Source organism: Pygocentrus nattereri, chromosome 13 (assembly GCF_015220715.1).
Source record: "Pygocentrus nattereri isolate fPygNat1 chromosome 13, fPygNat1.pri, whole genome shotgun sequence".
In the NCBI taxonomy this organism is placed as follows: Eukaryota; Metazoa; Chordata; class Actinopteri; order Characiformes; family Serrasalmidae; genus Pygocentrus; species Pygocentrus nattereri.
In genome coordinates, this window is record NC_051223.1 from 37505270 (window position 1) to 37528488 (window position 23219).

The 23219-nt window shown below is 41.3% G+C and overlaps 1 protein-coding gene across 2 annotated transcripts; it reads left to right on the top strand.

Moving 5' to 3' along the window:
- Positions 1-472: 472 nt before the first annotated feature.
- Positions 473-22698, top strand: LOC108442020 (cytochrome P450 4F3). Of its 2 annotated transcripts, none has more exons than XM_017721851.2 (13): positions 473-489; positions 1963-2170; positions 9467-9611; positions 11290-11343; positions 11661-11788; positions 15054-15175; positions 17352-17634; positions 17904-17970; positions 19808-19937; positions 20199-20332; positions 20726-20790; positions 22041-22123; positions 22228-22698. In XM_017721851.2, the coding sequence occupies exons 2-13, from the start codon at positions 1964-1966 to the stop codon at positions 22403-22405; spliced, it is 1596 nt and encodes a 531-aa protein (XP_017577340.1). In that variant the 5' UTR covers positions 473-489; position 1963; the 3' UTR covers positions 22406-22698. The 2 variants fall into 2 exon arrangements, with proteins under 2 accessions (XP_017577340.1, XP_017577339.1); XM_017721850.2 differs by lacking the exon at positions 473-489 and adding an exon at positions 1729-1815.
- Positions 22699-23219: the final 521 nt, after the last annotated feature.

Below are 23219 nucleotides of genomic sequence, written 5' to 3' on the forward strand. Positions count from 1 at the left end.
TCCTATAAAATTACCGTTTTGGACATTTGGAGAGGTTTTAAGGAACTCGCTCCATGCCTGAATTTCACAAACCTGAACATCGTTGCCAGTGTCTAAACACATTTGCAGATCATTAAAACATTAAGACGTTAAGTTAATGTACAAACAGCACAAAAAACTAGGGTTAGGGTTCTCTAAAAAGGGCATTCATGTTACATAAGTGCCGTTTTGGGATCACACATCGTGCTTCGCTCATCCAAAGTAGTTAGTCTTGTCCGCTGTGCAAGTCCAGACAAGTGAAATGTGTTTTCTGTTTCATATTTTGCATTTACAAATACATTTACATTGTTTTATCTTTTTTCCTGACAGCAGAGACGTGTTCAAACACGGCGTTCGGCCTGACGTGCTTCCAAAAACCTGTGAAGCATTAAAACAGGTGATATTATGTAATATCCATAAACTCACAGGTAGAGCAAAAGATCACTCCAGCGATTCATACCTGGATACAAGGTAACCAATCTAATCTAATCTTATTATTTAGAGTCCTTAATCTGATTATTTTGTCAATTCAATACTGTAGGTGTTCATTCAACACTATAGGTATTAATTGAGTACAGTATGTTTTAATTGAGTACTGTAAGTACTAATTAAATGCTATAGGTGTTAGCTTAGTACTGTAGTGTTAATTAAACACTATAGGTATTAATTGAGTACTGCATCTTTTAACTGAGTACTGTAAGTGCTAATTAAATACAGTAGGTGTTAACAGTACTGTAGGTGTTAATTCAACACTATTCATTGAGTACTGTATCTTTTAACTGAGTACTGTAAGTACTAATTAAATACTGTATGTGTTAAATTAGTACTGTAGGTATTAATTCAATGCTATAGGTTTTAATTGAGTACAGTATCTAATAATTGAGTACTGTAAGTGCTAATTAAATGCTGTAGGTGTTAACTTAGTATTGTAGGTGTTAAATCAACACTATAGGTATTAATTGAATACAGTATCTGTTAACTGAGTACTGTAAGTGCTAATTAAATGCTGTAGGTGTTAACTTAGTACTGTAGGTGTTAATTCAACGCTATTTATTGAGTACTGTATCTTTTAACTGAGTACTGTAAGTACTAATTAAATACTGTATGTGTTAAATTAGTACTGTAGGTGTTAATTCAATGCTATAGGTGTTAATTGAGTACTGTAAGTACTAATTAATTACTGTAGGTGTTAAATTAGTACTGTAGGTGTTAATTCAATGCTATAGGTGTTAATTGAGTACTGTAAGTACTAATTAATTACTGTAGGTGTTAACTTAGTATTGTAGGTGTTAATTCAATGCTATAGGTGTTAATTGAGTACTGTAAGTACTAATTAAATACTGTTGGCATTACCTGAGTACAGTATGTGTTAATTCAGTACTATAGTTGTTAATTCCATATTGTAAGTGTTAATTCAGTACTGTAGACAGTAATTAGTACTTATTGTTGCTGTCATGCAAAATCATTGTATCTCCATTTTTTTGTTTTTACAGTGACGATATGTTGGTTCAGTGCTGTAGGAGTTAATTCAGTCCTGTAGGTGTTATTTAATGATTGCGTGAGTTACAGGCAGTAACTCTGCAGGAGTAAAACACTGAGGGTGTAAATATTGTAGTGTAAATTCATCACTGGAGCCTTTGCTGTGCTGTAATGCAGCACAGTCTGCTGCACAGAAACGTCTAGGGAGGAAGTCGCTGGGTTTTTTTTTAAATGTGTTCTTGTGGGTGTTGCAATCCAGTTCTCAAATACTGCAGCACTGCAGACACACGGCACACATATACATGTGTTTTCCTTCAGGTTGGAACCATAATGTTTGCTTTTTTAGAGACAGTTCATTTAGATCATACGTTATGCATGAAGAATGCTTTGAGGTTTGGCATGATGGTCTTGTGGCTCCTTTGGCGTGACATTTTGACATAACAAGTTATGTGATCTTCTCCGTAGGATGTTTGCCGTGTTGTTTGGAAAACTGAGGGACCTGCTGTATCCGCTCCTGTCCTCATGCTCCGTCTTCCATGTGCTCGGACTGTCCGCGCTCACGCTCACCCTGCTTCTCACTGGGCGTCTGGCGCAGCTGCTGTGGAAGCGCAGAGAGCTCTGCTGCTTTCCCTGCCCGCCCCAGCGCAACTGGCTCCTCGGACACATGGGAATGGTGAGTCCATAAAATGGCACTGTTCGCTCAGTGAGCACAATCTGTTAACCTTCACAATCCTCAGGAATGTCTTCTTTTCTTTATTGAATGGGTGCCCACCTGAAATTCTAGAGGGCTGTTGTTCAGCATAGTTTTCCCTGCTCAACTATTTGGTTCGCTACCAGGTTCAGAAGACGTTCTTTATCAGTGCTGCCCAAAGTGTGGCCTGCAAGCCAAAAGTGACTTTTGAGGACATTGAATTTATCATACTACATATATATACCCAAGGTAAAATATTCCTCCAGTGAAAGTAGAAGTTCCTCCCTTTAGACCTCCACTTGAGTAAAAGTACTAAAGTATTTCCCTTCAAATGTACTTAAGTATAAAGTAAAAGTACTAAAAGAGTAATTCTGGCTGTGATGTCCTGTTATCATTTTTATAACCAGACTGGCTTCATGAACTCATTTCAGGTGAAAGTCCTCCAGCGTCTCTCTTGGTAAACCAGTCTTTTAATAGAACGTCATTAATTAGTGACGCTGACGTCTATTAAAATGATCAGAAGCACAAAACACTGAAGGTAAACAGTTTCCATCAGGGAGAACCGAGTGGCTCTGAAATCACTTTTTACACACAAGCAAAGTTTCAGTTTCAGATTTATTTACAACTTAGTTCCAAGTTTAAGTTGAATAAAAACTGGCTTTAAACTCAGGATCACAGATGAGCTCCTTTACTATGTTGATCTGTAGGCGTCTGTTCATAAACATAAACCAGCCCAAACTCATTTACTATAAAATGAAATGGTGTTTGTAGAAATTCAGAAAAAAGCCGCGTCAGTCTCGACTGCATATGTGGACATATTTCTATATTGAGCTCTATTTACACAAAGCACACCGACTGTGATGAACCATTTGGTGCAGCTCTGCATGTTTTGCAGTCTTATCTGCATCCAGCCGAAGCTTATCTGATCTATTTTGCATCAACTTTGGTGTCATTGCTGCTCGCGCTAAAACACAAACACACTGAGTCTAATAGCCGCTTGGGTCCTTCAGCCTATTTGCATGAGCAGTTCAGTGGCTGTTTGTCTCACAAATATTGAACAATATTCACAGGAACTCTTACGTTGAAATAACACATTGCAACCCAAAAGTGTCATCACTCCAGTGGAGTCACTATAGGAAGCAAAGTGGTTTCACAAAAATATCTCGAAAGCCTTTGCACCAGAGCCAAAGAGGATACACAGTGAGTCACACAAATGTCCCAACTCTATGCCAGTCAGAGCATCACCACGGTTCAATGACCGATAACCAGTTTTTTATGTTTGTGGATAAGCAGCACTAATGGAGGTTGAAGAATTTTGGCCAGTATATCGCAGTTGTCATTTTTCAGTTTTTGACATAGTTTGAAAATACCTCTTACCCTTTACATTGTGTGTACATTTCATGATGAATGGACTAAAAGAAACAGCCCAATGACTTGGGAAAAACTCTGGTTCCATTGACTTACATTAAAAGTAAAGCAAGTTTTTCCCTTCTCCTGTAAAGTTGTCATTTTAGAGACACGAGGTTTCGTTCCGACAGCAGCGATATTTTTTTATCTATCTTATTTTTCACGTGACCAGCTTTATATTCAGATTATGGGCTGAAATGTCAAGAAAGGACGTGTCATGTATTACTTTTTTCCCCAACTTGAAAATGTTCTTGCTTGGGTGGTGCAGTGAGTAGTAGGTAGTGGGTAGTGCTATCACCACATGGCAAGGGCCTGGGTTTGATTCCCCGGCCGGGTAACCAGGGTCTTTTATGTGTGGAGTTTCCTCCCACAGTCCAAAAACATGCAGTCAGTTGAACTGGAGATGCTTTCTTGCCCCCAGGTGTGAATGTAGAGGGAGATTCACTTGAAAGAGGCCCTGAATATTCTGCTGTAGCTCCCATTAGGATGAAGCAATCTGACCCAAAAAATACACTACATACCTTGACGAGTGTGTAATCGATTACATTACATGCAATGCGGGAAGTGACCTCCGTTTTCTGCCAGACACATGAAGGGGTCCGGGGGTATGCACCCGGCGCCTCCCTCATCACTCCGACGCAGGGGCATCCCGGCTTGTTCGAAGCTCCATATACTGAGGAGCACATTACACATTGTTTCACTCAGATTGCTTCGTCCTATTGAGAGTTATTACAGAATATTCAGGGCCTCTTTCGAGTGAATCTCCCTGTAAATTTCTGTCTGCCATGCAATAGACTGATGATGTTTCCTGCCTTCTCCCCCATGACTGCTGGGGTAGGCTGCAACACCCCTGTGGCCCAGGATGATAAGTGGCTCAGAATGTGTTTGTGTTTTACTCCTTAAGCCTTGATTATCATTTTAGGTTCCATTAAATGTCTCTTAGACATTCTGAGACAACATGGGACGACATGCATTTCGGGGGCAGGCATAAGATGAAAGAACAGGAGTCTTACAGGAAGACAGTGTGGCTTCATACTAACTCTTTGAAAAGCGTAGTTGTTGAAATCTGTGATGACATTGCCAGTTGAACATCACAGCAGCTGTTTCTGAGGTTTGAGGGGTGAGAGGGGAAGCTACAGCACAGAGAGGGAGGGAGAGAGGGGAAGAGAGAGAGAGAGAGAGAGAGAGAGAGAGGGAGGGAGAGAGGGAGGGAGAGAGAGAGAGAGGGAGAGAGAGGGGTGGAGAGAGAGAGAGAGAGGGAGGGAGAGAGAGAGAGGGAGAGAGAGAGGGAGAGAGAGGGAGGGAGAGAGAGAGAGAAAGAGAGAGGGAGGGAGAGAGAGAGAGAGAGAGAGAGAGAGAGAAAGAGAGAGGGAGGGAGAGAGAGAGAGAGAGAGAGAGAGAGAGGGAGAGAGAGGGAGGGAGAGAGAGAGAGGGAGAGAGAGGGGTGGAGAGAGAGAGAGAGAGAGAGGGAGGGAGAGAGGGAGAGGGAGAGAGAGAGGGAGAGAGAGGGAGGGAGAGAGAGAGAGAAAGAGAGAGGGAGGGAGAGAGAGAGAGAGAGAGAGAGAGAGAGAGAGAGAGAGAGAAAGAGAGAGGGAGGGAGAGAGAGAGAGAGAGAGAGAGAGAGGGAGAGAGAGGGAGGGAGAGAGAGAGAGAAAGAGAGAGGGAGGGAGAGAGAGAGAGAGAGGGAGAGAGAGAGAAAGAGAGAGGGAGGGAGAGAGAGGGAGAAAGAGGGAGGGAGAGAGAGAGAGAGAGAGAGAAAGAGAGAGGGAGGGAGAGAGAGAGAGAGAGAGAGAAAGAGAGAGGGAGGGAGAAAGAGAGAGGGAGGGAGAGAGAGAGAGAGAGAGAGAAAGAGAGAGGGAGGGAGAAAGAGAGAGGGAGGGAGAGAGGGAGAGAGGGAGAGAGGGGGTGGAGAGAGAGAGAGAGAGAGAGGGAGGGAGAGAGAGAGAGGGAGAGAGAGAGGGAGAGAGAGGGAGGGAGAGAGAGAGAGAGAGAGAGAGAGAGGGAGAGAGAGGGATGGAGAGAGAGAGAAAGAGAGAGGGAGGGAGAGATAGAGAGAGGGAGAGAGAGAGAAAGAGAGAGGGAGGGAGAGAGAGGGAGAAAGAGGGAGGGAGAGAGAGAGAGAGAGAGAGAAAGAGAGAGGGAGGGAGAGAGAGAGAGAGAGAGAGAGAAAGAGAGAGGGAGGGAGAAAGAGAGAGGGAGGGAGAGAGAGAGAGAGAGGGAGAGAGAGAGAAAGAGAGAGGGAGGGAGAGAGAGGGAGAAAGAGGGAGGGAGAGAGAGAGAGAAAGAGAGAGGGAGGGAGAGAGAGAGAGAGAGAGAGAGAGAGAGAGAGAGAGAGAGAGAGAGAGAGAGAGACACCACAACCCAAGATAAAGAAAAGTTCGGTTCAAACCAGCCTTTCAGGATTGATTTCTTGACGGCTGCCATCACAACCTTCCTTTGTTGTACACTGAGCATTAAAGTAGAGTCATTAAGAAGTAATGTTGGGGAGGCAAAGAAATGTAGCCAGACGAGATTTGTGTGACATGCAGCCAGAAAGCCTTCACAACTGAACATGAGCAAAACATATGAACATAATCTCCAACTACACCCAACTGGCATCTGTTACAAATTTAGTCATTTGAACGCTTATTCAAACAAGCACGGCAGGGAGTGTAAATCCTGAGAGCTAATATAACGTGAATTAACCGATGACATCACTTCTTATAAGATTTTTTAAGAAATTCTTAAAAACGTTACGCCACACACCACATCCCAATTTGGGAAAATACTGAATGCGTGCAAGTCTCTGTTCCAGAGAGTCAACAGGTCATGCAAATGTGGGACTGAGCCTCAGGAACATTCATGATTACACGAATGATTCAGTAAGAGTTTCTCAGCTGAGCATTCCAAGGAATGCCATAGGCACATAGCGTAGCCTCAAATACAGAAAATACTGGGAGATTCATTCGAAAGAGGCCCCTAATGTTCTGTTGTAGCTCCCGTTAAGATGAAGCCATCTGAAGCAAAAAATACCTTGATGTATGTGTAATCAATTGCATTACATGTCATGATGGACATGATCTCCGTTTTCTGCCAGACACATGAAGGGGTCCGGGGGTGTGCACCCAGAAGTTGCAAACAGAGGTTAAACGCCATGACGGCTGTCCGGCGCCCAGAATATTCAGGGCCTCTTTCGAGTGAATCTCCCTGTAGGAGGCACCAAGAATAGAGAAACAGAAAGAAAGAGTCACATAACTCTTGAAAGAACTAAAGCCCATAGGGGCCAAAGATATCATTCAAAATAGAGATATTGTTCCTAGAACTGTTAAACCATATGGGAGATGATTTGTGCAGTTTCATATTACACTGAGGAAACTTGGGCCACGTTCACATTACCAGGCTGAAATGGCACAAATCCGTTTTTTTGCCCTGACGTGACTCAGATCTGGTGTTTTCAGGGCCGTGTGGACGCAAATCTGATCTTTTCAAATCCGACCTGAGCCACTTTCATATGTAGTCCTAGATCAGATGGGTATCCGATCCATGGCCATGTGACCTTAATGTGACGCTCAGATCGGAATACATGTGCTTTTTCTCCACTGCGCGTGACCATCATACAGTGTTACTATGGCAACAGCGCCAAACAGAAGTTAAATCCTGTAAATTGTGGAAAAGCAGATCATCTCACCTTTGTCTCCTTCGTCTGGCTCTAATAATGAAGCTGAGAGCTGATCAGAGTTAATGATCTTCTCAGCGAAGCTCGTTCTGCTCGTTAGTTTGTGCTGATGATGCAGTGATTCAGTCACGTGATGTTACTGAGTAGGAGGAGCTCATGAGGGTCACTTCAGGAGCCGGTTCATCACATTAACGACAGATTTGTGCAACGAGGCTTGTAATGTGAACGTAGCTTTAGTTCCATATCTTAGGAGAGAAATCTTTTGAGAACCTTGTTGAACAGGTTCTGTATAACAATAGAACAGCTCTATTTTCTTGCTATATAGAACCATGTAGAAGACATTCTCCATCAATCTGGAGAACCATTTCACTTTATGCATGCACATGGTTCTTTTAATGTTCATGGCTCTATACAAAACCATTGTCTTTATTAAAGAACCCTTGAAGAACCATCTTTCTTAAGAGTGTAGGAGCAGTGTGATGGCACGCAGTGAAAGCTGCTTGAATAATTTAAGATTTCCTAACATGAGATAAGATGTAAGGTGAGATATAATGAGGCGGCACGGTGGCGTGGTGGGTAGCGCTGTCGCCTCACAGCAAGAAGGGCCTGGATACAAGTCCCTGGTCGGGGTTCTTTCTGTATGGAGTTTGCATGTTCTCCCCATGTCTGCGTGGGTTTCCTCCGGGTACTCCGGTTTCCCCCACAGTCCAATTGGACATGGTAAATTGCCCCTAGGTGTGAATGTGTATGTCTGTCTGTCTGCCCTATGATGGACTGGCGACGTGTCCAGGGTGTATCCTGCATTCCACCTGGTGACCGCTAGGATAGGCTCCAGCATCCCTCTGTGACCCTGAGGGAGAAGTGGCTTAGAAGATATGAGAGATATAATGGCTTAATTAAGGTTTGCTGCAATATGAATTCTTGAACTTGTCAGGAATAAAGAAGGTTCGGTTATTTTTGCTTTTGTCTTTAAAGCTGTAAAGCCACATATCTACAGCTGGTGAGCCAGTGATGATTTCCACACTAACATTGTCAACAGGGCCAGAATATTGTGAGCATGACTTTTCCTAACACACCGAAGCCCCATCCATGAAGACTGTGCACAAATAATTACATTGTTAAGATGTAAAGTCACTGGTTTGTGATGGATTGGTGGGAAAATGGGAACCAAACTTCTGAAGATTTTAATGCCTCAATGCCTTAAATGCAGGTGGAAATCACACCTGAAGAAATCATATTTTTCTGAATAACTGTCACAAATATTACATATAAAAATATGTAGTTTCACTGGTGGTTTACGATGGCTATCATGGTGTTCCACTCCTCATGACCCCTGGATCCTATCACCACCACTGTAAAGAAATCCAAGTCGATACATTTCTTTACAATGAAAATTTCGCATCAAACGACTCTGAATGACTTTGTTTTTATCTCTAATATCTTATTTACCAAGCATATTTAATTAAAATTCTATAAGGTCCAGTTAGAGAAAATATCCTCAAGCGAAGGTCTGGAACATCATAATGTCTAACTTGCATCATGATTCCGTGCCATATATTGTTTCCTGAAGAAGCCTAGTAGGAATATCAACATCTTATAGTCAACAACTGAATATCAGATCAAATAAAGTCCAGTTCGGTCAGATTTCAACAACATTTACTGTCAGTTTCCTCTTTTTAGAGCACGTCATGCAGAATAACTTCCCTCTGACTCACTTTCTTCTCTGACTGCTGTTTCTCTCCTCGTCCCTCCCCTGTGTGGCTTCATTCACTGGAGTCTCAGTGCTCGTCGTAATGGACAGATCTGATTGGCTGAGTAGGGTCACGTGTGATATTTACAACACATGTGGTTGGTCTGTGAGTCTCCTGGGTCACTAAAGCTACCATGAAGGCTAGAAAAGTTACGTCGATTAAAACAGGACCACCCTGTCGAAATTAAATATTTCTCCATAGTTTATCGGTTATAGGTCCAGGTTCGCATAGGACAGCATCTGGGTCTGGACTCGGATCACAGTCCACCTTTTAGGGACCTCTGTTATATATGTTTATATATATATATGTTATATATGTGAAAACTTTGAAAAATCTTTAAATTCACTGTTAATATACTGAAGCCCTAAACCTAATACTGAAGTCTAATAATGGCTCAGATTTTAACAAGCCACTGCTTTTAGTCCAAACCTGTTGTATGACCTCGTATCTCTCTCTCCTGGTCAGATACGCACTGATGAAGTCGGTATGCAGGAGGTGGATGAGCTTATAAGGACGTATCGTCACTGCTGCGCCTGGTTCCTGGGTCCCTTTTACAACATTATCCGCTTATTTCATCCAGACTACCTCAAACCTTTGCTTCTGGCCTCAGGTGAACAATTTATGCAACTACACTGAACTTCTCGTTGTGGCGGGGGTGAGAATTTATGATAATTTGTCATCAATATCCTTTCATAAGATGGATGTGGCCAGCGTTAGAACACTGAGCAACTGCAGGTATCATAAAAAAAGCCTGGAAACAACAACCCGGGTATAGTAAGCCCACTACTGCTCCGCTGAGGCCTTTACTCTTCCAGTTTGTTTGGAAACATGAGCAAAGCAAAACATCATGATGTATTTCATGTGGCAAGTTTCACCAATAAGGCTGAACAAATTATTTGAGGCATGTGATTTGACTCTAAGATCAATCAAATGGTTTAATTTAATGCTTCAGTTAGCCTGAGGTTATTAGTTTTTTAATACGTTGTATAAGGGGTGTAGCACTAGGAGAAACTGTGTGGTCCAATTTTAGTTATGCCAGAATATATCGAATGCCACTGGGCTCTTTTCGGCCTCTTGTAGTTTTAATATTACAATCCCATTTCCAAAAAAGTTAGGACACTTTGCAAAATGTATATAAAAACAAAATGCAATGATGTGCAAATCATTTAAACCCTATTTTTCACTGACAATAGTACAAAGACAACATATCAGATGTTGAAGCTGAGAAATTTTATTGTTTTTCAAAAAATATTTGCCCATTTTGAATTCGATGCCAACATCACATTCCAAAAAGTTGTGACAGGGGGGCATCAAAAGGTTGTGTAATGCTAAAAAACACCTGGTGGTTGATTGACAACAGGTCTGTAACAAGAGGGGGTCACTGCACCATCAAATAGTGCAACAATTGTACTATTTGCGGCTCCTCGCTCTGATATCCAAACATATCATGCACTTTCATTTCTTCGCATCTGTTTTAAGTAACTTTCTGCTTTTTCCATCACGCACCCCATTATGCTTTACATTATGCTTTGCTCTGGTGGGCGGCGGGATTTGCCTGATTCAGATCACCGTGGTCCACTAATGTGCCTAGATACACATATGCACCCCAGTATTCGTCGACACTTGCCGCTTGTCCTGATCGCACTATTCATTTTTATACAGGGCTTCGTTAGAAACGACCATGTATTCCTCTTTTCCTCACTTTCTCGGCAGCCCCCACATATAGTGGCCCACCAGGCCTTGTCCCGGTCCTCCCAATGGCCAGTTCATCCCTGCTGCAATCCTGTATTACTATCCCTCTCTATGTAGCAACGGGACTGTTCTTGCGGACACAGTCTGATCACATCCTGCACCGTCATTCTGTCACCTGGGGAACAGATGCTCCTCTGCTTTTCCTCTTATATCAGACTAAACCAATCGCTTCACGCTCACCGAGTGTGCAAATTTCCGCTGTATTTGCTGATTTCTATGCCATAGATTAAACACAGATGTCACTTTAGTCACAGTTGCTATTGAACCGCCAGCCAGTTGAGCACTTTGTGACTGAAGCTCCAGTAATAATGGATTCTCTTATTGAAAAAATAATACTGCCAGTGATTTGCAGTGTAAGTTCATATTGCTTCCAGGCCCCTGAAGGAAAGTGATAGTGAGCTTAACACCGATAAAAACCGTGTTGATTTGAATGCCCTAATAGTGCAGACTTGCTGTGGAAGTCTCAAATGAGAAAACCACAGAGTGTGTCATTCTGACGAAGCATTCTGATTTGATGTTGATGCTTTTCTTAACAGCTTCCATCACATTTAAAGATGAGCTGTTTTATGGGTTCATGAGACCTTGGCTTGGTAAGTAATCTAACACTCATTCTCTCAGTTCTGCTCCACAGGCTTTACTAATATGACATGCCAGAACAAGAAATGTGTTTATTATACATCATTCTGTTTAACAGTCAGTGCACATGCACACACACACACACACACACACACACACATACACACCCCAATTTCTCTAATTTTCACTCACAATTACAAATAATCAAAATTTGCTTCATGCTTCAGTCACTAATCATGTAATTATGTCAGAGCTGTGATCTGGCATTGCCACATGTACAGAGATATTGTAGGTGTGTAAATGTAATAATGTATGTGTGTGTGTGTGACAGGGCAGGGTCTCGTTCTGAGTAATGGAAAAGAGTGGTCTCGACAGCGGCGTCTCCTCACACCAGCCTTCCACTTTGACATCCTCAAAAACTATGTTTATATATTCAACCAGTCCTCCAACATCATGCACGTAAGTCTGCAAGTGTTATGCACACACACACACACGCACACACACACACACACACACACACACACACACACAGCAGCATAATTGATATAATGAGCCCCCTACACAAAAATGCCAAAGTATTGATCCAAACAGCACATAGTAACGCACCAATTACCTTTAATGACTTAAAGAAACGACAGTGTTTGTCCCTGAACGACATAAAAACTGTTCCATGTCTAATTCAGGAGGCGGTAAGACAATGAAACAAGCATTTCCATGAACATGTACTTCATGGAAACAAACACCAGCTCACAAGAAGCTCATATCCATATCATTTGTAATGGCCAAATTCACCCTAGTGTACATATTGTTAAAGCACTGCTCCTAAACATGACCTAATTTATGCATATATATATATATATATAAATAATGTTGCTGCTGTCAGAACAAAACCTCCAAAATCGTAACTTTACAGGAGGAGGAAAAAACATACATTACTTTTAATGTAAGTAAATTGAACCAGAATTTTTTCCAAGTCATTTTTGGTCTTTGGTCAAAAACTGAAAATCAACAAAAGTGGAGATACAAGGTTTTGTTCTGACAATAGTGAGATATATATATATATATATATATATATATATAAATACTCACCGGACAGTTCAGTTGCTTGTTAACACAAATAGCTAATCAGCCAATCACACGGCTACAACTCACTGCATGTAGGCCTGTAGAGGTGGTCAAGACAACTTGCTGAAGTGCAGACCGAGCATCAGAACGGGGAAGAAAGGGGATTTAAGGAACTTTGAACGTGGCGTGGTTGTTGGTGCCAGACGGGCTGGTCTGAGTATTTCAGAAACTGCTGATCTGCTGGGATTTTCACGCACAACCATCTCTAGGGTTTACAGAGAACGGTCCGAAAAAGAGGAAATATCCAGTGAGCGGTCAGTTGTGTGGATGAAAATGCCTTGTTGATGTGAGAGGTCAGAGGAGAATGGGCAGGCTGGTTCCAGATGATAGAAAAGCAACAGGAACTCAAATAACCAACCAGAATCTCTGAGGAACGTTTCCAACACCTTGTTGAAAGCCTGCCACGAAGAATTAAGGCAATTCTAAAGGCGAAAGGGGGTCCAACCTTTTACTAGCAAGGTACCTAATAAAGTGGCTGGTGTGTGTATATATACTGTTGCACATTTACAATTAAAGTCACACAGTCAGCTTTCATGATGTTAGACATCTCATACCAAAACGTTCATTAATATGCAGCTGCCCCCACTTCCTTTTTCAGTTATAACAGCCTCCCCTCTTCTGGGAAGCTTCCCACAAGATTGTGGAGGCAGTCTGTGGGAATTTGTGCCCATTCGGTCAAATCAGCATTTGAGATGCCTTCATCTTTGGGGCAACAGTTTGGAGAAGGCCTTTTTAAGTTTGGCGTGGAGGACCTCCAGTGGCCTGCACAGAGCCCTGACCTCAATCTCAGTGAGCCAGGCCCTCTCACCCAACATCAGTGCCTGACCTCATAAATGCTCTTCTGGATGAATGGGCACAAAATCCCACAGACACGCTTCCAATATCTTCTAGAAAGCTTCCCGGAAGAGTGGAGGCTGTCATAGCACCAACAGTGGAATCAACCTGTCACATTTTGACTTACAATGGGTCACTGTAGGCCTAGTTCTAGATACATCCCTGGCTGTGAATGCGAGCCATAGTCTAACTAGGTTTTGGTCCGTTTTCAGGAATGAAAAACAGAAGCTTTATGCTAGGAGTCTTTAGTGAGTCAATGTACAACATAAAATACATGTTACAAATATCAATTAAACACTGAATGTCTTCTACAGGCTTGAAATGTTCATGTTTAATCAAGAACGGCAAAAGAAATGAGTGTGAACTGTCAGGTCAGAGTTATCATCGCTTTTTTCTTTCGTTTTGTTTTTCCTCATTTTTCATCTGGCCCAGACTGAAGGCCTAGCTCTGATAGTCATGGCTCCCCATTAGTAAGCAGTGTGTTTGACAGTAAAAGGAAGCTGATGAATGCCAGCTGTGTGCTTGGGCACTGTGGGCGTTCATTTATGCATGTGGATGGTCAAATGTACTGTTGCAAATTAGCTCTGAAAGCCACTTCTCTATTCTCATTTACACACGTGGCACCAGTTTCCCACACATGCATTACTAGACTGTCCAGGCTGCTCAGGGGTGAATTAGGATATTAGCTAATTACTCTACATATCAGCTGAAATTAAATCAAAGCCAAATAGATGCTGAGGCCTGCCGCAACACAGGTTATAAAGCTAAAAAAGCTAAAAAGTTGTTTACATTATACACTCACTGGCCATTTTATTAGGTGTTCAATTGCTTGTGAACACAAATAGCTAATCAGCCAATCACACGGCCGCAACTCAGAGCATTTAGGCATGTAGAGGTGATCAAGACAACTTGCTGAAGTGCAGACCGAGCATCAGAACGGGGAAGAAAGGGGATTTAAGGGTCTTTGAGGTCAGAGGAGAATGGACAGACTGGTTCCAGATGATAGAAAGGCAGCAGGAACTCAAATAACCAACCAGAATCTCTGAGGAACGTTTCCAACACCTTGTTGAAAGTGTGCCACGAAGAATTAAGGCAGTTCTGAAGGCAAAAGGGGGTCCAACCTTTTACTAGCAAGGGGTACCTAATATAGTGGCCGGTGAGTGTATAGCTCCACATGCTTTCCAGCTTGTGATACTTGCTAACATGTTTTTCCTCGCAGCTTGCCTGTTGCATGCCTGTCTGCTTCTACAAGCAGCTAATAATTGTCTAAGCCTGCCCCACCCACACAGCAACTGGGTGGCTGTTTACCCGCAATGACGGCAGTGCCTCAAAACAAACCGGCCTTGTGCGGATCTCTTTCCCAGGAAACTGTAATAAGTGATTGTTAAATGTTCAACACCGCTTTAACCCAGTCGGACCCAACGTCTCATAGGTGACCCATTCAGAGTGTCTGTCTTTGACTCCTTTACCTTTAAAATGTGTGTCTAATAAAATGGATCAGCTTAATCTGAGCTGGAGCTTTTCTTTTTGAGGGTTTTGTGTGCCATCATGTTTTTATCACTCTATAAAAGTGTCGTTGGATGCACTTTCTGGCTCGGAACAGTAATTTGTCACACAGCATAACGACCTAAGACTTCTTCAGCTTTGGGTCTCATCTTTTACACATCCATTTAATGAAGGGCGATAACGCTATTAATGGAGAAGAGAAGGCAGACTGGCAGAAATAGCTGGTTTTTGCATTTGACCTGTGTACTGTATGATTTAGGAGAAGTGGCGCCGCCTGCTGGCAGAAGGAAAAGATGAGTTGGACATGTTTGAACATGTGACTTTGATGACTCTGGACAGCCTGTTGAAGTGCACCTTCAGCTATGACAGCCAGTGCCAAGAGTGAGTGTATCTAACACACACACACACAAACCCGCACACACATAAACACATTGGGATTTATACCTTGTGAGGATATACACACTCACTGGCCACTTTATTAGGTACACCTGTTCAATTGCTTGTTAACACAAATAGCCGATCAGCCAATCAGCCAACAAAACCTTTTTTGTTGTTTTTCAGTTTTTTACATAAAAAAAATTTAAATACAAGAATTTAAATATGCATGTTGTTCTTTACATTGGATGCAAATTTCATGATTAATGTCCCAAAATGACTTGGAAAAAATTCGGGTTCCGTTGACTTACATTATAAATAAAGCAGGTTTTTTTGGTTCTCCTGTAAAGTTACCATTTTGGAGATACGAGGTTTTGTTCCAACAGCAGCTATATATATATATATATATACAGTGGGGCAAAAACGTATTTAGTCAGCCAATGGGGTCTGTAATTTTCATCATAGGTACACTTCAACTATGAGAGACAAAATGAGAAAATAAATCCAGGAAATCACATCGTAGGATTTTTAAAGAATTCATAACAGAATTTTTTTTTCTCATTTTGTCTTTCTAAGTAGGAGAACTTGCACAATCAGTGGCTGACTAAATACTATATATATATGGTGAAGGAGTATCTGATAAAATGACCAATGACTGTAAGTGGGGCTGTGCAGTCAATATATATTGTTATTTTGATCAATGATGTCACAGTATAATCACAATAAGTACACATATCTTTTGTAAGCATATCATGGATATCAGCAGTGGTTAAAGAACATGGACCAGCTGCATGTTTCGTTTTAAAGGGAGTCTAATTCGATTGTTTGATTGGATTTAGTTCAGTGAAGTTTGTCAAGTGTTACATAAAAATCAGTTGTACTCAGCGTTTGATACACGACACTGTTCCAACATATCAGTCGTCAAAAAAAAATAATCTGAAATATTGTGTATCATGAAGATTTCTTTACATATTGTAACGCTGGGCTGACTAACCAGACACCAATATAAAATAAACTGTGAGGTTTATTAAGAGGAAGATTAACCAAAGGATCAGGTTTTACACCAGACCAAGTAAAAAAAACAGAGCAGCAAAACAGGATAAATGGGAGACGGCAAAAATCGAGGGTCAAAACCAAAGAGCCAATAAACAGGTAAACAGAGCCAAAGGGGTAAATGTGAAAAGCAACAACGAGAATCCAAAGTCAAAGCAGCAAAATAAGAGAAAGGCTGAGCACAGACTCATGAAACACCAGCAATGGGAATGAAACAGACAAGCTTCCATACAAGCAGGTAAACAGGTGGAAGCAATCAGCTGGGGGAATCTTGGGAACTGAAGTTTGTAATGACAGTCATATTATATTTTTGCCGTATATATTATATTTGCCGTATTTTATTAGTGCCCATTACTAATTACATGTATAAGACAGGTGTACCTACTAAACTGGAAGCTCAGTGTATAGAAGTGCCTATACATAGTATTAACGTTATGACCCATATGCCGCTGCTGTCGGAACAAAACCTCTCCGTTTTTCAGTTTTTGACATAATTTGAAAACGCCTGTGGTGCTGTATATTGTGCATAGATTTCATGAAGAAAGGACCAACAGAAATGACCCAAATTAGCTTGGAAAGACGTCTGGTTCCATTGACTTACATTAAAAGTAGAGCATGTTTTTTCCTTCTCCTGTAAAGTGACTGTTTTGGAGATACGAGGTTTTGATCCGACAACAGCGACATATAAATATCTAACAGAATGGCTTGTATGTATTATGGCTACGTATCTACAGTGTATGTACTGCACATTTATTGCACAACTACTGTTTATTTGCTGATTTTAACCAACTGGAAATAAATAAACAAACATAAAATGCGGCCTGTGAAAAAGTTACAGTACATTTAACATTGCATGTTGTATTTTTTCTATTATATTAAACAAATGAGCAAATGAACTTTGTAGTGTGAGTGTGCTCTCTGAAGAGGATGAGCTAACGTATGTTCGCTCGGAGAATCACTGGCCGTATGCGTCTTTATCTGATACGGGTTCTATCAGCCTAACCCTAGACGTAACACTGATCTTAACCTCAGGAACCACTGAGCTTTAAAAAATGAAACACGGCTTTTGTGAAACGCTACAGCTCATCCCTCTCCGTCTTTGTTGCTTTGGCTTCTCTTCGTCTTACAGGACATCCAGTGAGTACATCTCAGCCATTTTTGAGCTGAGTGAGCTGGTGGTGGCAAGGCAGCGCTTCCTCCCTCATCACTGGGAGTGGCTGTATAAGCGCTCGGCGGATGGACGGCGCTTCCGCAGGGCCTGCGACCTCGTCCACAACTTCACCGCTGCTATCGTAGAAGAGCGCCGCTCCAAACTGCTCAAACATGGGCCTCCAGACAGCTGCACCCGAAACAACACGACGGGGAGCAAGAAGAAGACAGTCGACTTCATAGACGTGCTGCTTCTGTCAAAGGTCAGTGGACAAGTAAACTCTTGAACTCTAAGGGTCTGTATGTGGGTCCACGTGGCTGTTTATCCCTCATAACTACATCGAATGGTTACTGAAGAGTTCAAAGTAGGAGGAACTCACAATAGTTACTGAAGAATTCATTGCAGTGCTGAAAAGGAAGTCTAAACGTCATTAATAACTGAAGAGTTTAAGTGGTTGAAGTTGCTGTAGGTCACACTGTCTGCCAAACGAATAATCATTATCATCAACGTATTAAATTGATATTTGTGCAGGATGAGAATGGAGAAGGTCTGTCCAATGAGGAGATTAAAGCACAAGCAGATACGTTCATGTTTGCAGGTAAGAGGGTAACTTTACATATTTACTTGTTTTTTACATTTAGAAGCATGAGCTGTTGCTCAATATGATATTTTGGTGAAAATTCTCAATTACAAAACTTCCCCTTGTTCCAAATGCAGTCAATAAGCCAAGACATGTTTGGTGTTCGAAGTTTAGAGTTATGAGATGGAAAAAGAGCAACAAATGCTTAAGAACCAGAGGTGGACGAAGAACACAAACCAAGTACTTGAGTTAAAGTAGAAGTACTCAAGGTAAAATATTCCTCCAGTAAAAGTAAAAGTTCCTCCCTTTAGACCTCCAACTTGAGTAAAAGTACTAAAGTATTTACCTTCAAATGTACTTAAGTATAAAGTAAAAGTACTAAAAGAGTCATTCTGGCTCTGATGTCCTGTTATCATTTTTATAACCAGACTGGCTTCATGAACTCATTTCAGGTGAAAGTCCTCCAGCGTCTCTCTTGGTAAACCAGTCTTTTAATAGAAGGTCATTAATTAGTGACGCTGACGTCTATTAAAATGATCAGAAGCACAAAACACTGAAGGTAAACAGTTTCCATCAGGGAGAACCGAGTGGCTCTGAAATCACTTTTTACACACAAGCAAAGTTTCAGTTTCAGATTTATTTACAACTTAGTTCCAAGTTTAAGTTGAATAAATACTGGCTTTAAACTCAGGATCACAGATGAGCTCCTTTACTATGTTGATCTGTAGGCGTCTGTTCATAAACATAAACCAGCCCAAACTCATTTACTATAAAATGAAATGGTGTTTGTATAAATTCAGAAAAAAGCCGCGTCAGTCTCGACTGCATATGTGGACATATTTCTATATTGAGCTCTATTTACACAAAGTTAGGTTAGTTCATCATTTATGTTGAACAGACTCTCCCAAAGTTTTACGCTGCTGCGCTGACGTTGAACCGCGTGCTGCACTGGGTCGGTATGACCAACAGGTCAAAACCAGCTCTAAACAAAGTGACCGCTGGGCCCTGATTGGTGCTCTGGCTTTGCGCTTCTTTCGTTTTGACATGTTACGTTTTTATACACACAGAAACCAAAAGGAACGACAGATTTCTCAAAATGTAGGAGGAAAAAGTCGGATATTAGACTCTGAAATGTAGTGGAGTGAAAGGAAAAAGTCCAGAATGGAGAAACTTCAGTACAGATACACCAAAAATACTAAAGTACAGAAACTAATTACATTTACTCAGTTACTCAGTTACTGTCCACCTCTGTTAAGAACAGCTACGGATGGACAAAAGTATGGACATAATTCAGGTTCTGGACACCAAAGATGATGAAGTCTGTGAAGGAACTCGAAGTTGGTTTGACACAGGCATTGCTGTTAAATCCCATAGCTAAGGTATTGCTATGTTATCCTAGGTGGTTGCTAAGGTGTGGGCAGGGCATTGCTATGGTATCCCAGGTAGTTGCCAATGTTTTGCTGGGCCATTGCTATGGAAACCCAGGTGGTTACTAAGGTATTGCAAGGCAGTTGTTATGGTATCCTATGTGGTTGCTAACATGCTGGCAGGCCATTACTGTGTTATCGCAGGTGGTTGCTAAGGTGTTGCTAAGCCATTGCTAAGGCATCCAAGGTGGCTGCTAAGGTGTTGCTGGGTTATATCAATGGTATCCCAGGTGGTTGCTAATTTATTGGTATATATGTGCCAGGATATGAGTAAGTCTGTTGTGGAAATGTCCTTTGCGACACAGTTTGTGCCATTTAGATTCAAATTTTCTTAATATCTGATCCTTTGTTTACTATGGTAGATGCTCTATAAGCAACCCTCCAAAAAACATCCATTTAAACCTGCTTTCACTGCTTCCCTCTTTCAGGTCACGACACAACGGCAAGTGCAATTTCCTGGCTTCTGTACAACCTGGCCATGCATCAAGAGTATCAGGAACGCTGCCGTTCTGAGATTAATGCTGTACTTAGTAACCGAGACACTGAGGACATTACCTGGTCAGGAACCTCTACTCACTTCTGCCACCCACATATCTATCCATTTATGTAGTTTAATATTAGAGCTGGATATCGAAATTCAGTACTTTTATGGTAGCCACCAAACCAAGTATCCAAAACTACCATCATTCAGTACTAAATTTCCTCAGTATTGGTATTAGTACTAATTGTTTAAATGATCCCCAGCCCTAATTAATATATCCACCAACGTCTTATGACTGATTGCGACTGACCTCGCATTTTGCGTTTCTTTGGCTTTAGGGATGACCTCAGCAATCTGCCCTTCACTACCATGTGCATTAAGGAAAGTCTACGGCTCCACCCCCCTGCGGCCACCGTAACACGGTACTACTCTCAAGATATGAGCGTTCCTGGGGGACGCATCATACCACAGGGTAATTAATCACTTTTTCAACCCTTTATAACATTAATTAATATGGAGTTATGGTAAAATGCGCTGTGGCAAAAGTACAGTGTCACATTTGATTTGTGGGTATTCATGTAGGTGTATGTTGTCAGATTTAAGTATAATTTCACGTTGTGGACTCCATCGTTAGGTGAGTGTAAGTGTTGGACAAGCAGAATGGCTGTATAACTCAGCATGTGTTGCAGTTGCTGGAAGAGAGAATGTTGTCAGAAAGATCTGCAATCAAGTTCCTTTCCATGAAGTTTTTTTCTTCTTTATTTTCTTGTTTTTCTTTACTGAAGCGATATAGAATAAAGAGTGAAAAGACTCGGGGAAAGAAAGTCTGACCATTTAAAAGAATGAAACACTTCTGTGTTTGTAGGAAACATCTGTCTCATCAGTGTCTACGGCACCCACCACAACCCTGAACTCTGGCCTAATCCAGAGGTGAGAGAATCGCAGAGAGAAAGCGCAAATTTTAGCCTCACCTCTTCATCTCTTCTCTTTTCTCCTCTTCTCTTCTCTTCATCTCTTCTCTTTTCTCCTCTTCTCTTCATCTCTTCTCTTTTCTCCTCTTCTCTTCTCTTCATCTCTTCTCTTTTCTCCTCTTCTCTTCTCTTCATCTCTTCTCTTTTCGCCTCTTTTCTTTGTCTCTTCTCTTGTCTTCTCCTCTCTCTTCATCTCTTCTCTTTTCTCCTCTTCTCTTCATCTCTTCTCTTTTCTCCTCTTCTCTTCTCTTCATCTCTTCTCTTTTCTCCTCTTCTCTTCATCTCTTCTCTTTTCTCCTCTTCTCTTCTCTTCATCTCTTCTCTTTTCTCCTCTTCTCTTCATCTCTTCTCTTTTCTCCTCTTCTCTTCTCTTCATCTCTTCTCTTTTCTCCTCTTCTCTTCTCTTCATCTCTTCTCTTTTCTCCTCTTCTCTTCATCTCTTCTCTTTTCTCCTCTTCTCTTCTCTTCATCTCTTCTCTTTTCTCCTCTTCTCTTCTCTTCATCTCTTCTCTTTTCTCCTCTTCTCTTCATCTCTTCTCTTTTCTCCTCTTCTCTTCATCTCTTCTCTTTTCTCCTCTTCTCTTCTCTTCATCTCTTCTCTTTTCTCCTCTTCTCTTCATCTCTTCTCTTTTCTCCTCTTCTCTTCTCTTCATCTCTTCTCTTTTCGCCTCTTTTCTTTGTCTCTTGTCTTGTCTTCTCCTCTTGTCTTCTCTTCTCTTTGTCTCTTCTCTTCGCCTCTTCTCTTTGTCCCGTCTTGTCTTGTCCTCTTCTCCTCTCCTTGTCTCTTCTCTTCTCTTCATCTCTTCTTTTTGTCTCTTGTCTTCTCCTCTTGTCTTCTCTTCGTCTCTTCTCTTGTCTTTATCTCTTGTCTTGTCTTCTTCTCTTCGTCTCTTCTCTTTGTCTCGTCTTCTCCTCTTCTCTTCATCTCTTCTCTTCTCTTTGTCTCTTGTCTTCTCCTCTGGTCTTCTCTTCATCTCTTCTCTTTGTCTCTTGTCTTGTCTTCTCCTCGTCTTCTCTTCGTCTCTTCTCTTTGTCTCTTCTCTTCGTCTCTTGTCTTGTCTTCTCCTCGTCTTCTCTTCGTCTCTTCTCTTTGTCTCTTCTCTTCGTCTCTTGTCTTGTCTTCTCCTCTTCTTCTCTTCATCTCTTCTCTTCTTTTCTCTTCTCGCAGTCTTTTCAGTCTTTAAAGCTATTATAAAATGTTGTCTGCAGGTTTATGACCCCATGCGTTTTGACCCTGAGAACTCAAAGCAGCGCTCCTCATATGCTTTTATTCCGTTTTCTGCAGGTCCCAGGTGAGCTTTCCTCAGTGACACACACACACACACACACACACACACACATATATATATATATATTGCCAAAAGTATTCACTCACCCATCCAAATCTTTGTTACAGGAACTGTATTGGTCAGAGCTTTGCCCTGGCGGAGATACGGGTGGTTGTGGCCCTGACTCTGAGAAGATTTCGAATTCTTCCGGGTTCCAGACCCACGAAGCGTCTTTATAAAATCATTATGAGAACAGAGGATGGGATGCCTCTAAAACTAGAACCCCTGACACCATCCCAGGAGTGACACACCTCCCCTGTGTGGTCAGGATGCAGCCTTGTTTATCAAGATGACCGGTTGTTCAGTCTGTGTACCATTTTCTTCTATATTGATGATCAGTTCTGCTTATTACTATTTGTCCACAGATTCAGGCAACTTTGAAACCAACTTATGAATGACTTTAAAATACTTCTTCTTCGTTGATTCTCTGCTGCATGTGTGTGGAGAAATGTACATTAGTTAAACTTGTAATTGATAAAGGGCCCACATCACGAAAAAACATCTCTTTTTCTGGTTAAAAAATGGACACAGTATGTAAACCACAGTACAACGAATCAAAATATGTACACAACGCCTATTCAGTGATTTTGTGATGTCACAAAAACCAGTACATTTACATGTGTCTGCCCACTCAGCCCTGCTCATTTATGCTGACTGTATAAAGAGCCCTGACTCTGTTTCAGCTCCATGTTCATTTTTTGTCCATTTTACATGAATCAGATATTTTTAAAATTATTTAAACCATGGCTTATTTTTATTTTGGCCTCTTTTTTTAAGAGTAGTTTTTTGTCTATTTTTTATTGTCTAAAAACAATAATAAAAACAAATTACAAAACTGTGATGATTTTTTTTATCTGTCTAGGTCCCCACGTTAGACATAGTCTTAATACATTTTTACATGTTCACAATGTTTTTAAAAAGGAAAAGCTATGAAGCAAACATTTAAAAACTTTTAAAACTGTTTTTAAACAACACTGGGCCTTACAAATCTATAATTATAGGATGGTGAAAGAGAAAGGAACATGTCTGGAATGGTGAAGGAGAAAGGAGCATGTCTGAG

What these genes read in the sequence shown, in the direction of transcription:
- LOC108442020 (XM_017721851.2), top strand. Translation starts at nt 1,964, where the DNA reads ATGTTTGCCGTGTTGTTTGGAAAACTGAGGGACCTGCTGTATCCGCTC. An exon ending in ACGTGCTGCTTCTGTCAAAG is followed by an intron (nt 17,635 to 17,903) that starts GTCAGTGGACAA and finishes ATATTTGTGCAG; the next exon opens with GATGAGAATGGAGAAGGTCT. An exon ending in AACTCTGGCCTAATCCAGAG is followed by an intron (nt 20,791 to 22,040) that starts GTGAGAGAATCG and finishes TGTTGTCTGCAG; the next exon opens with GTTTATGACCCCATGCGTTT.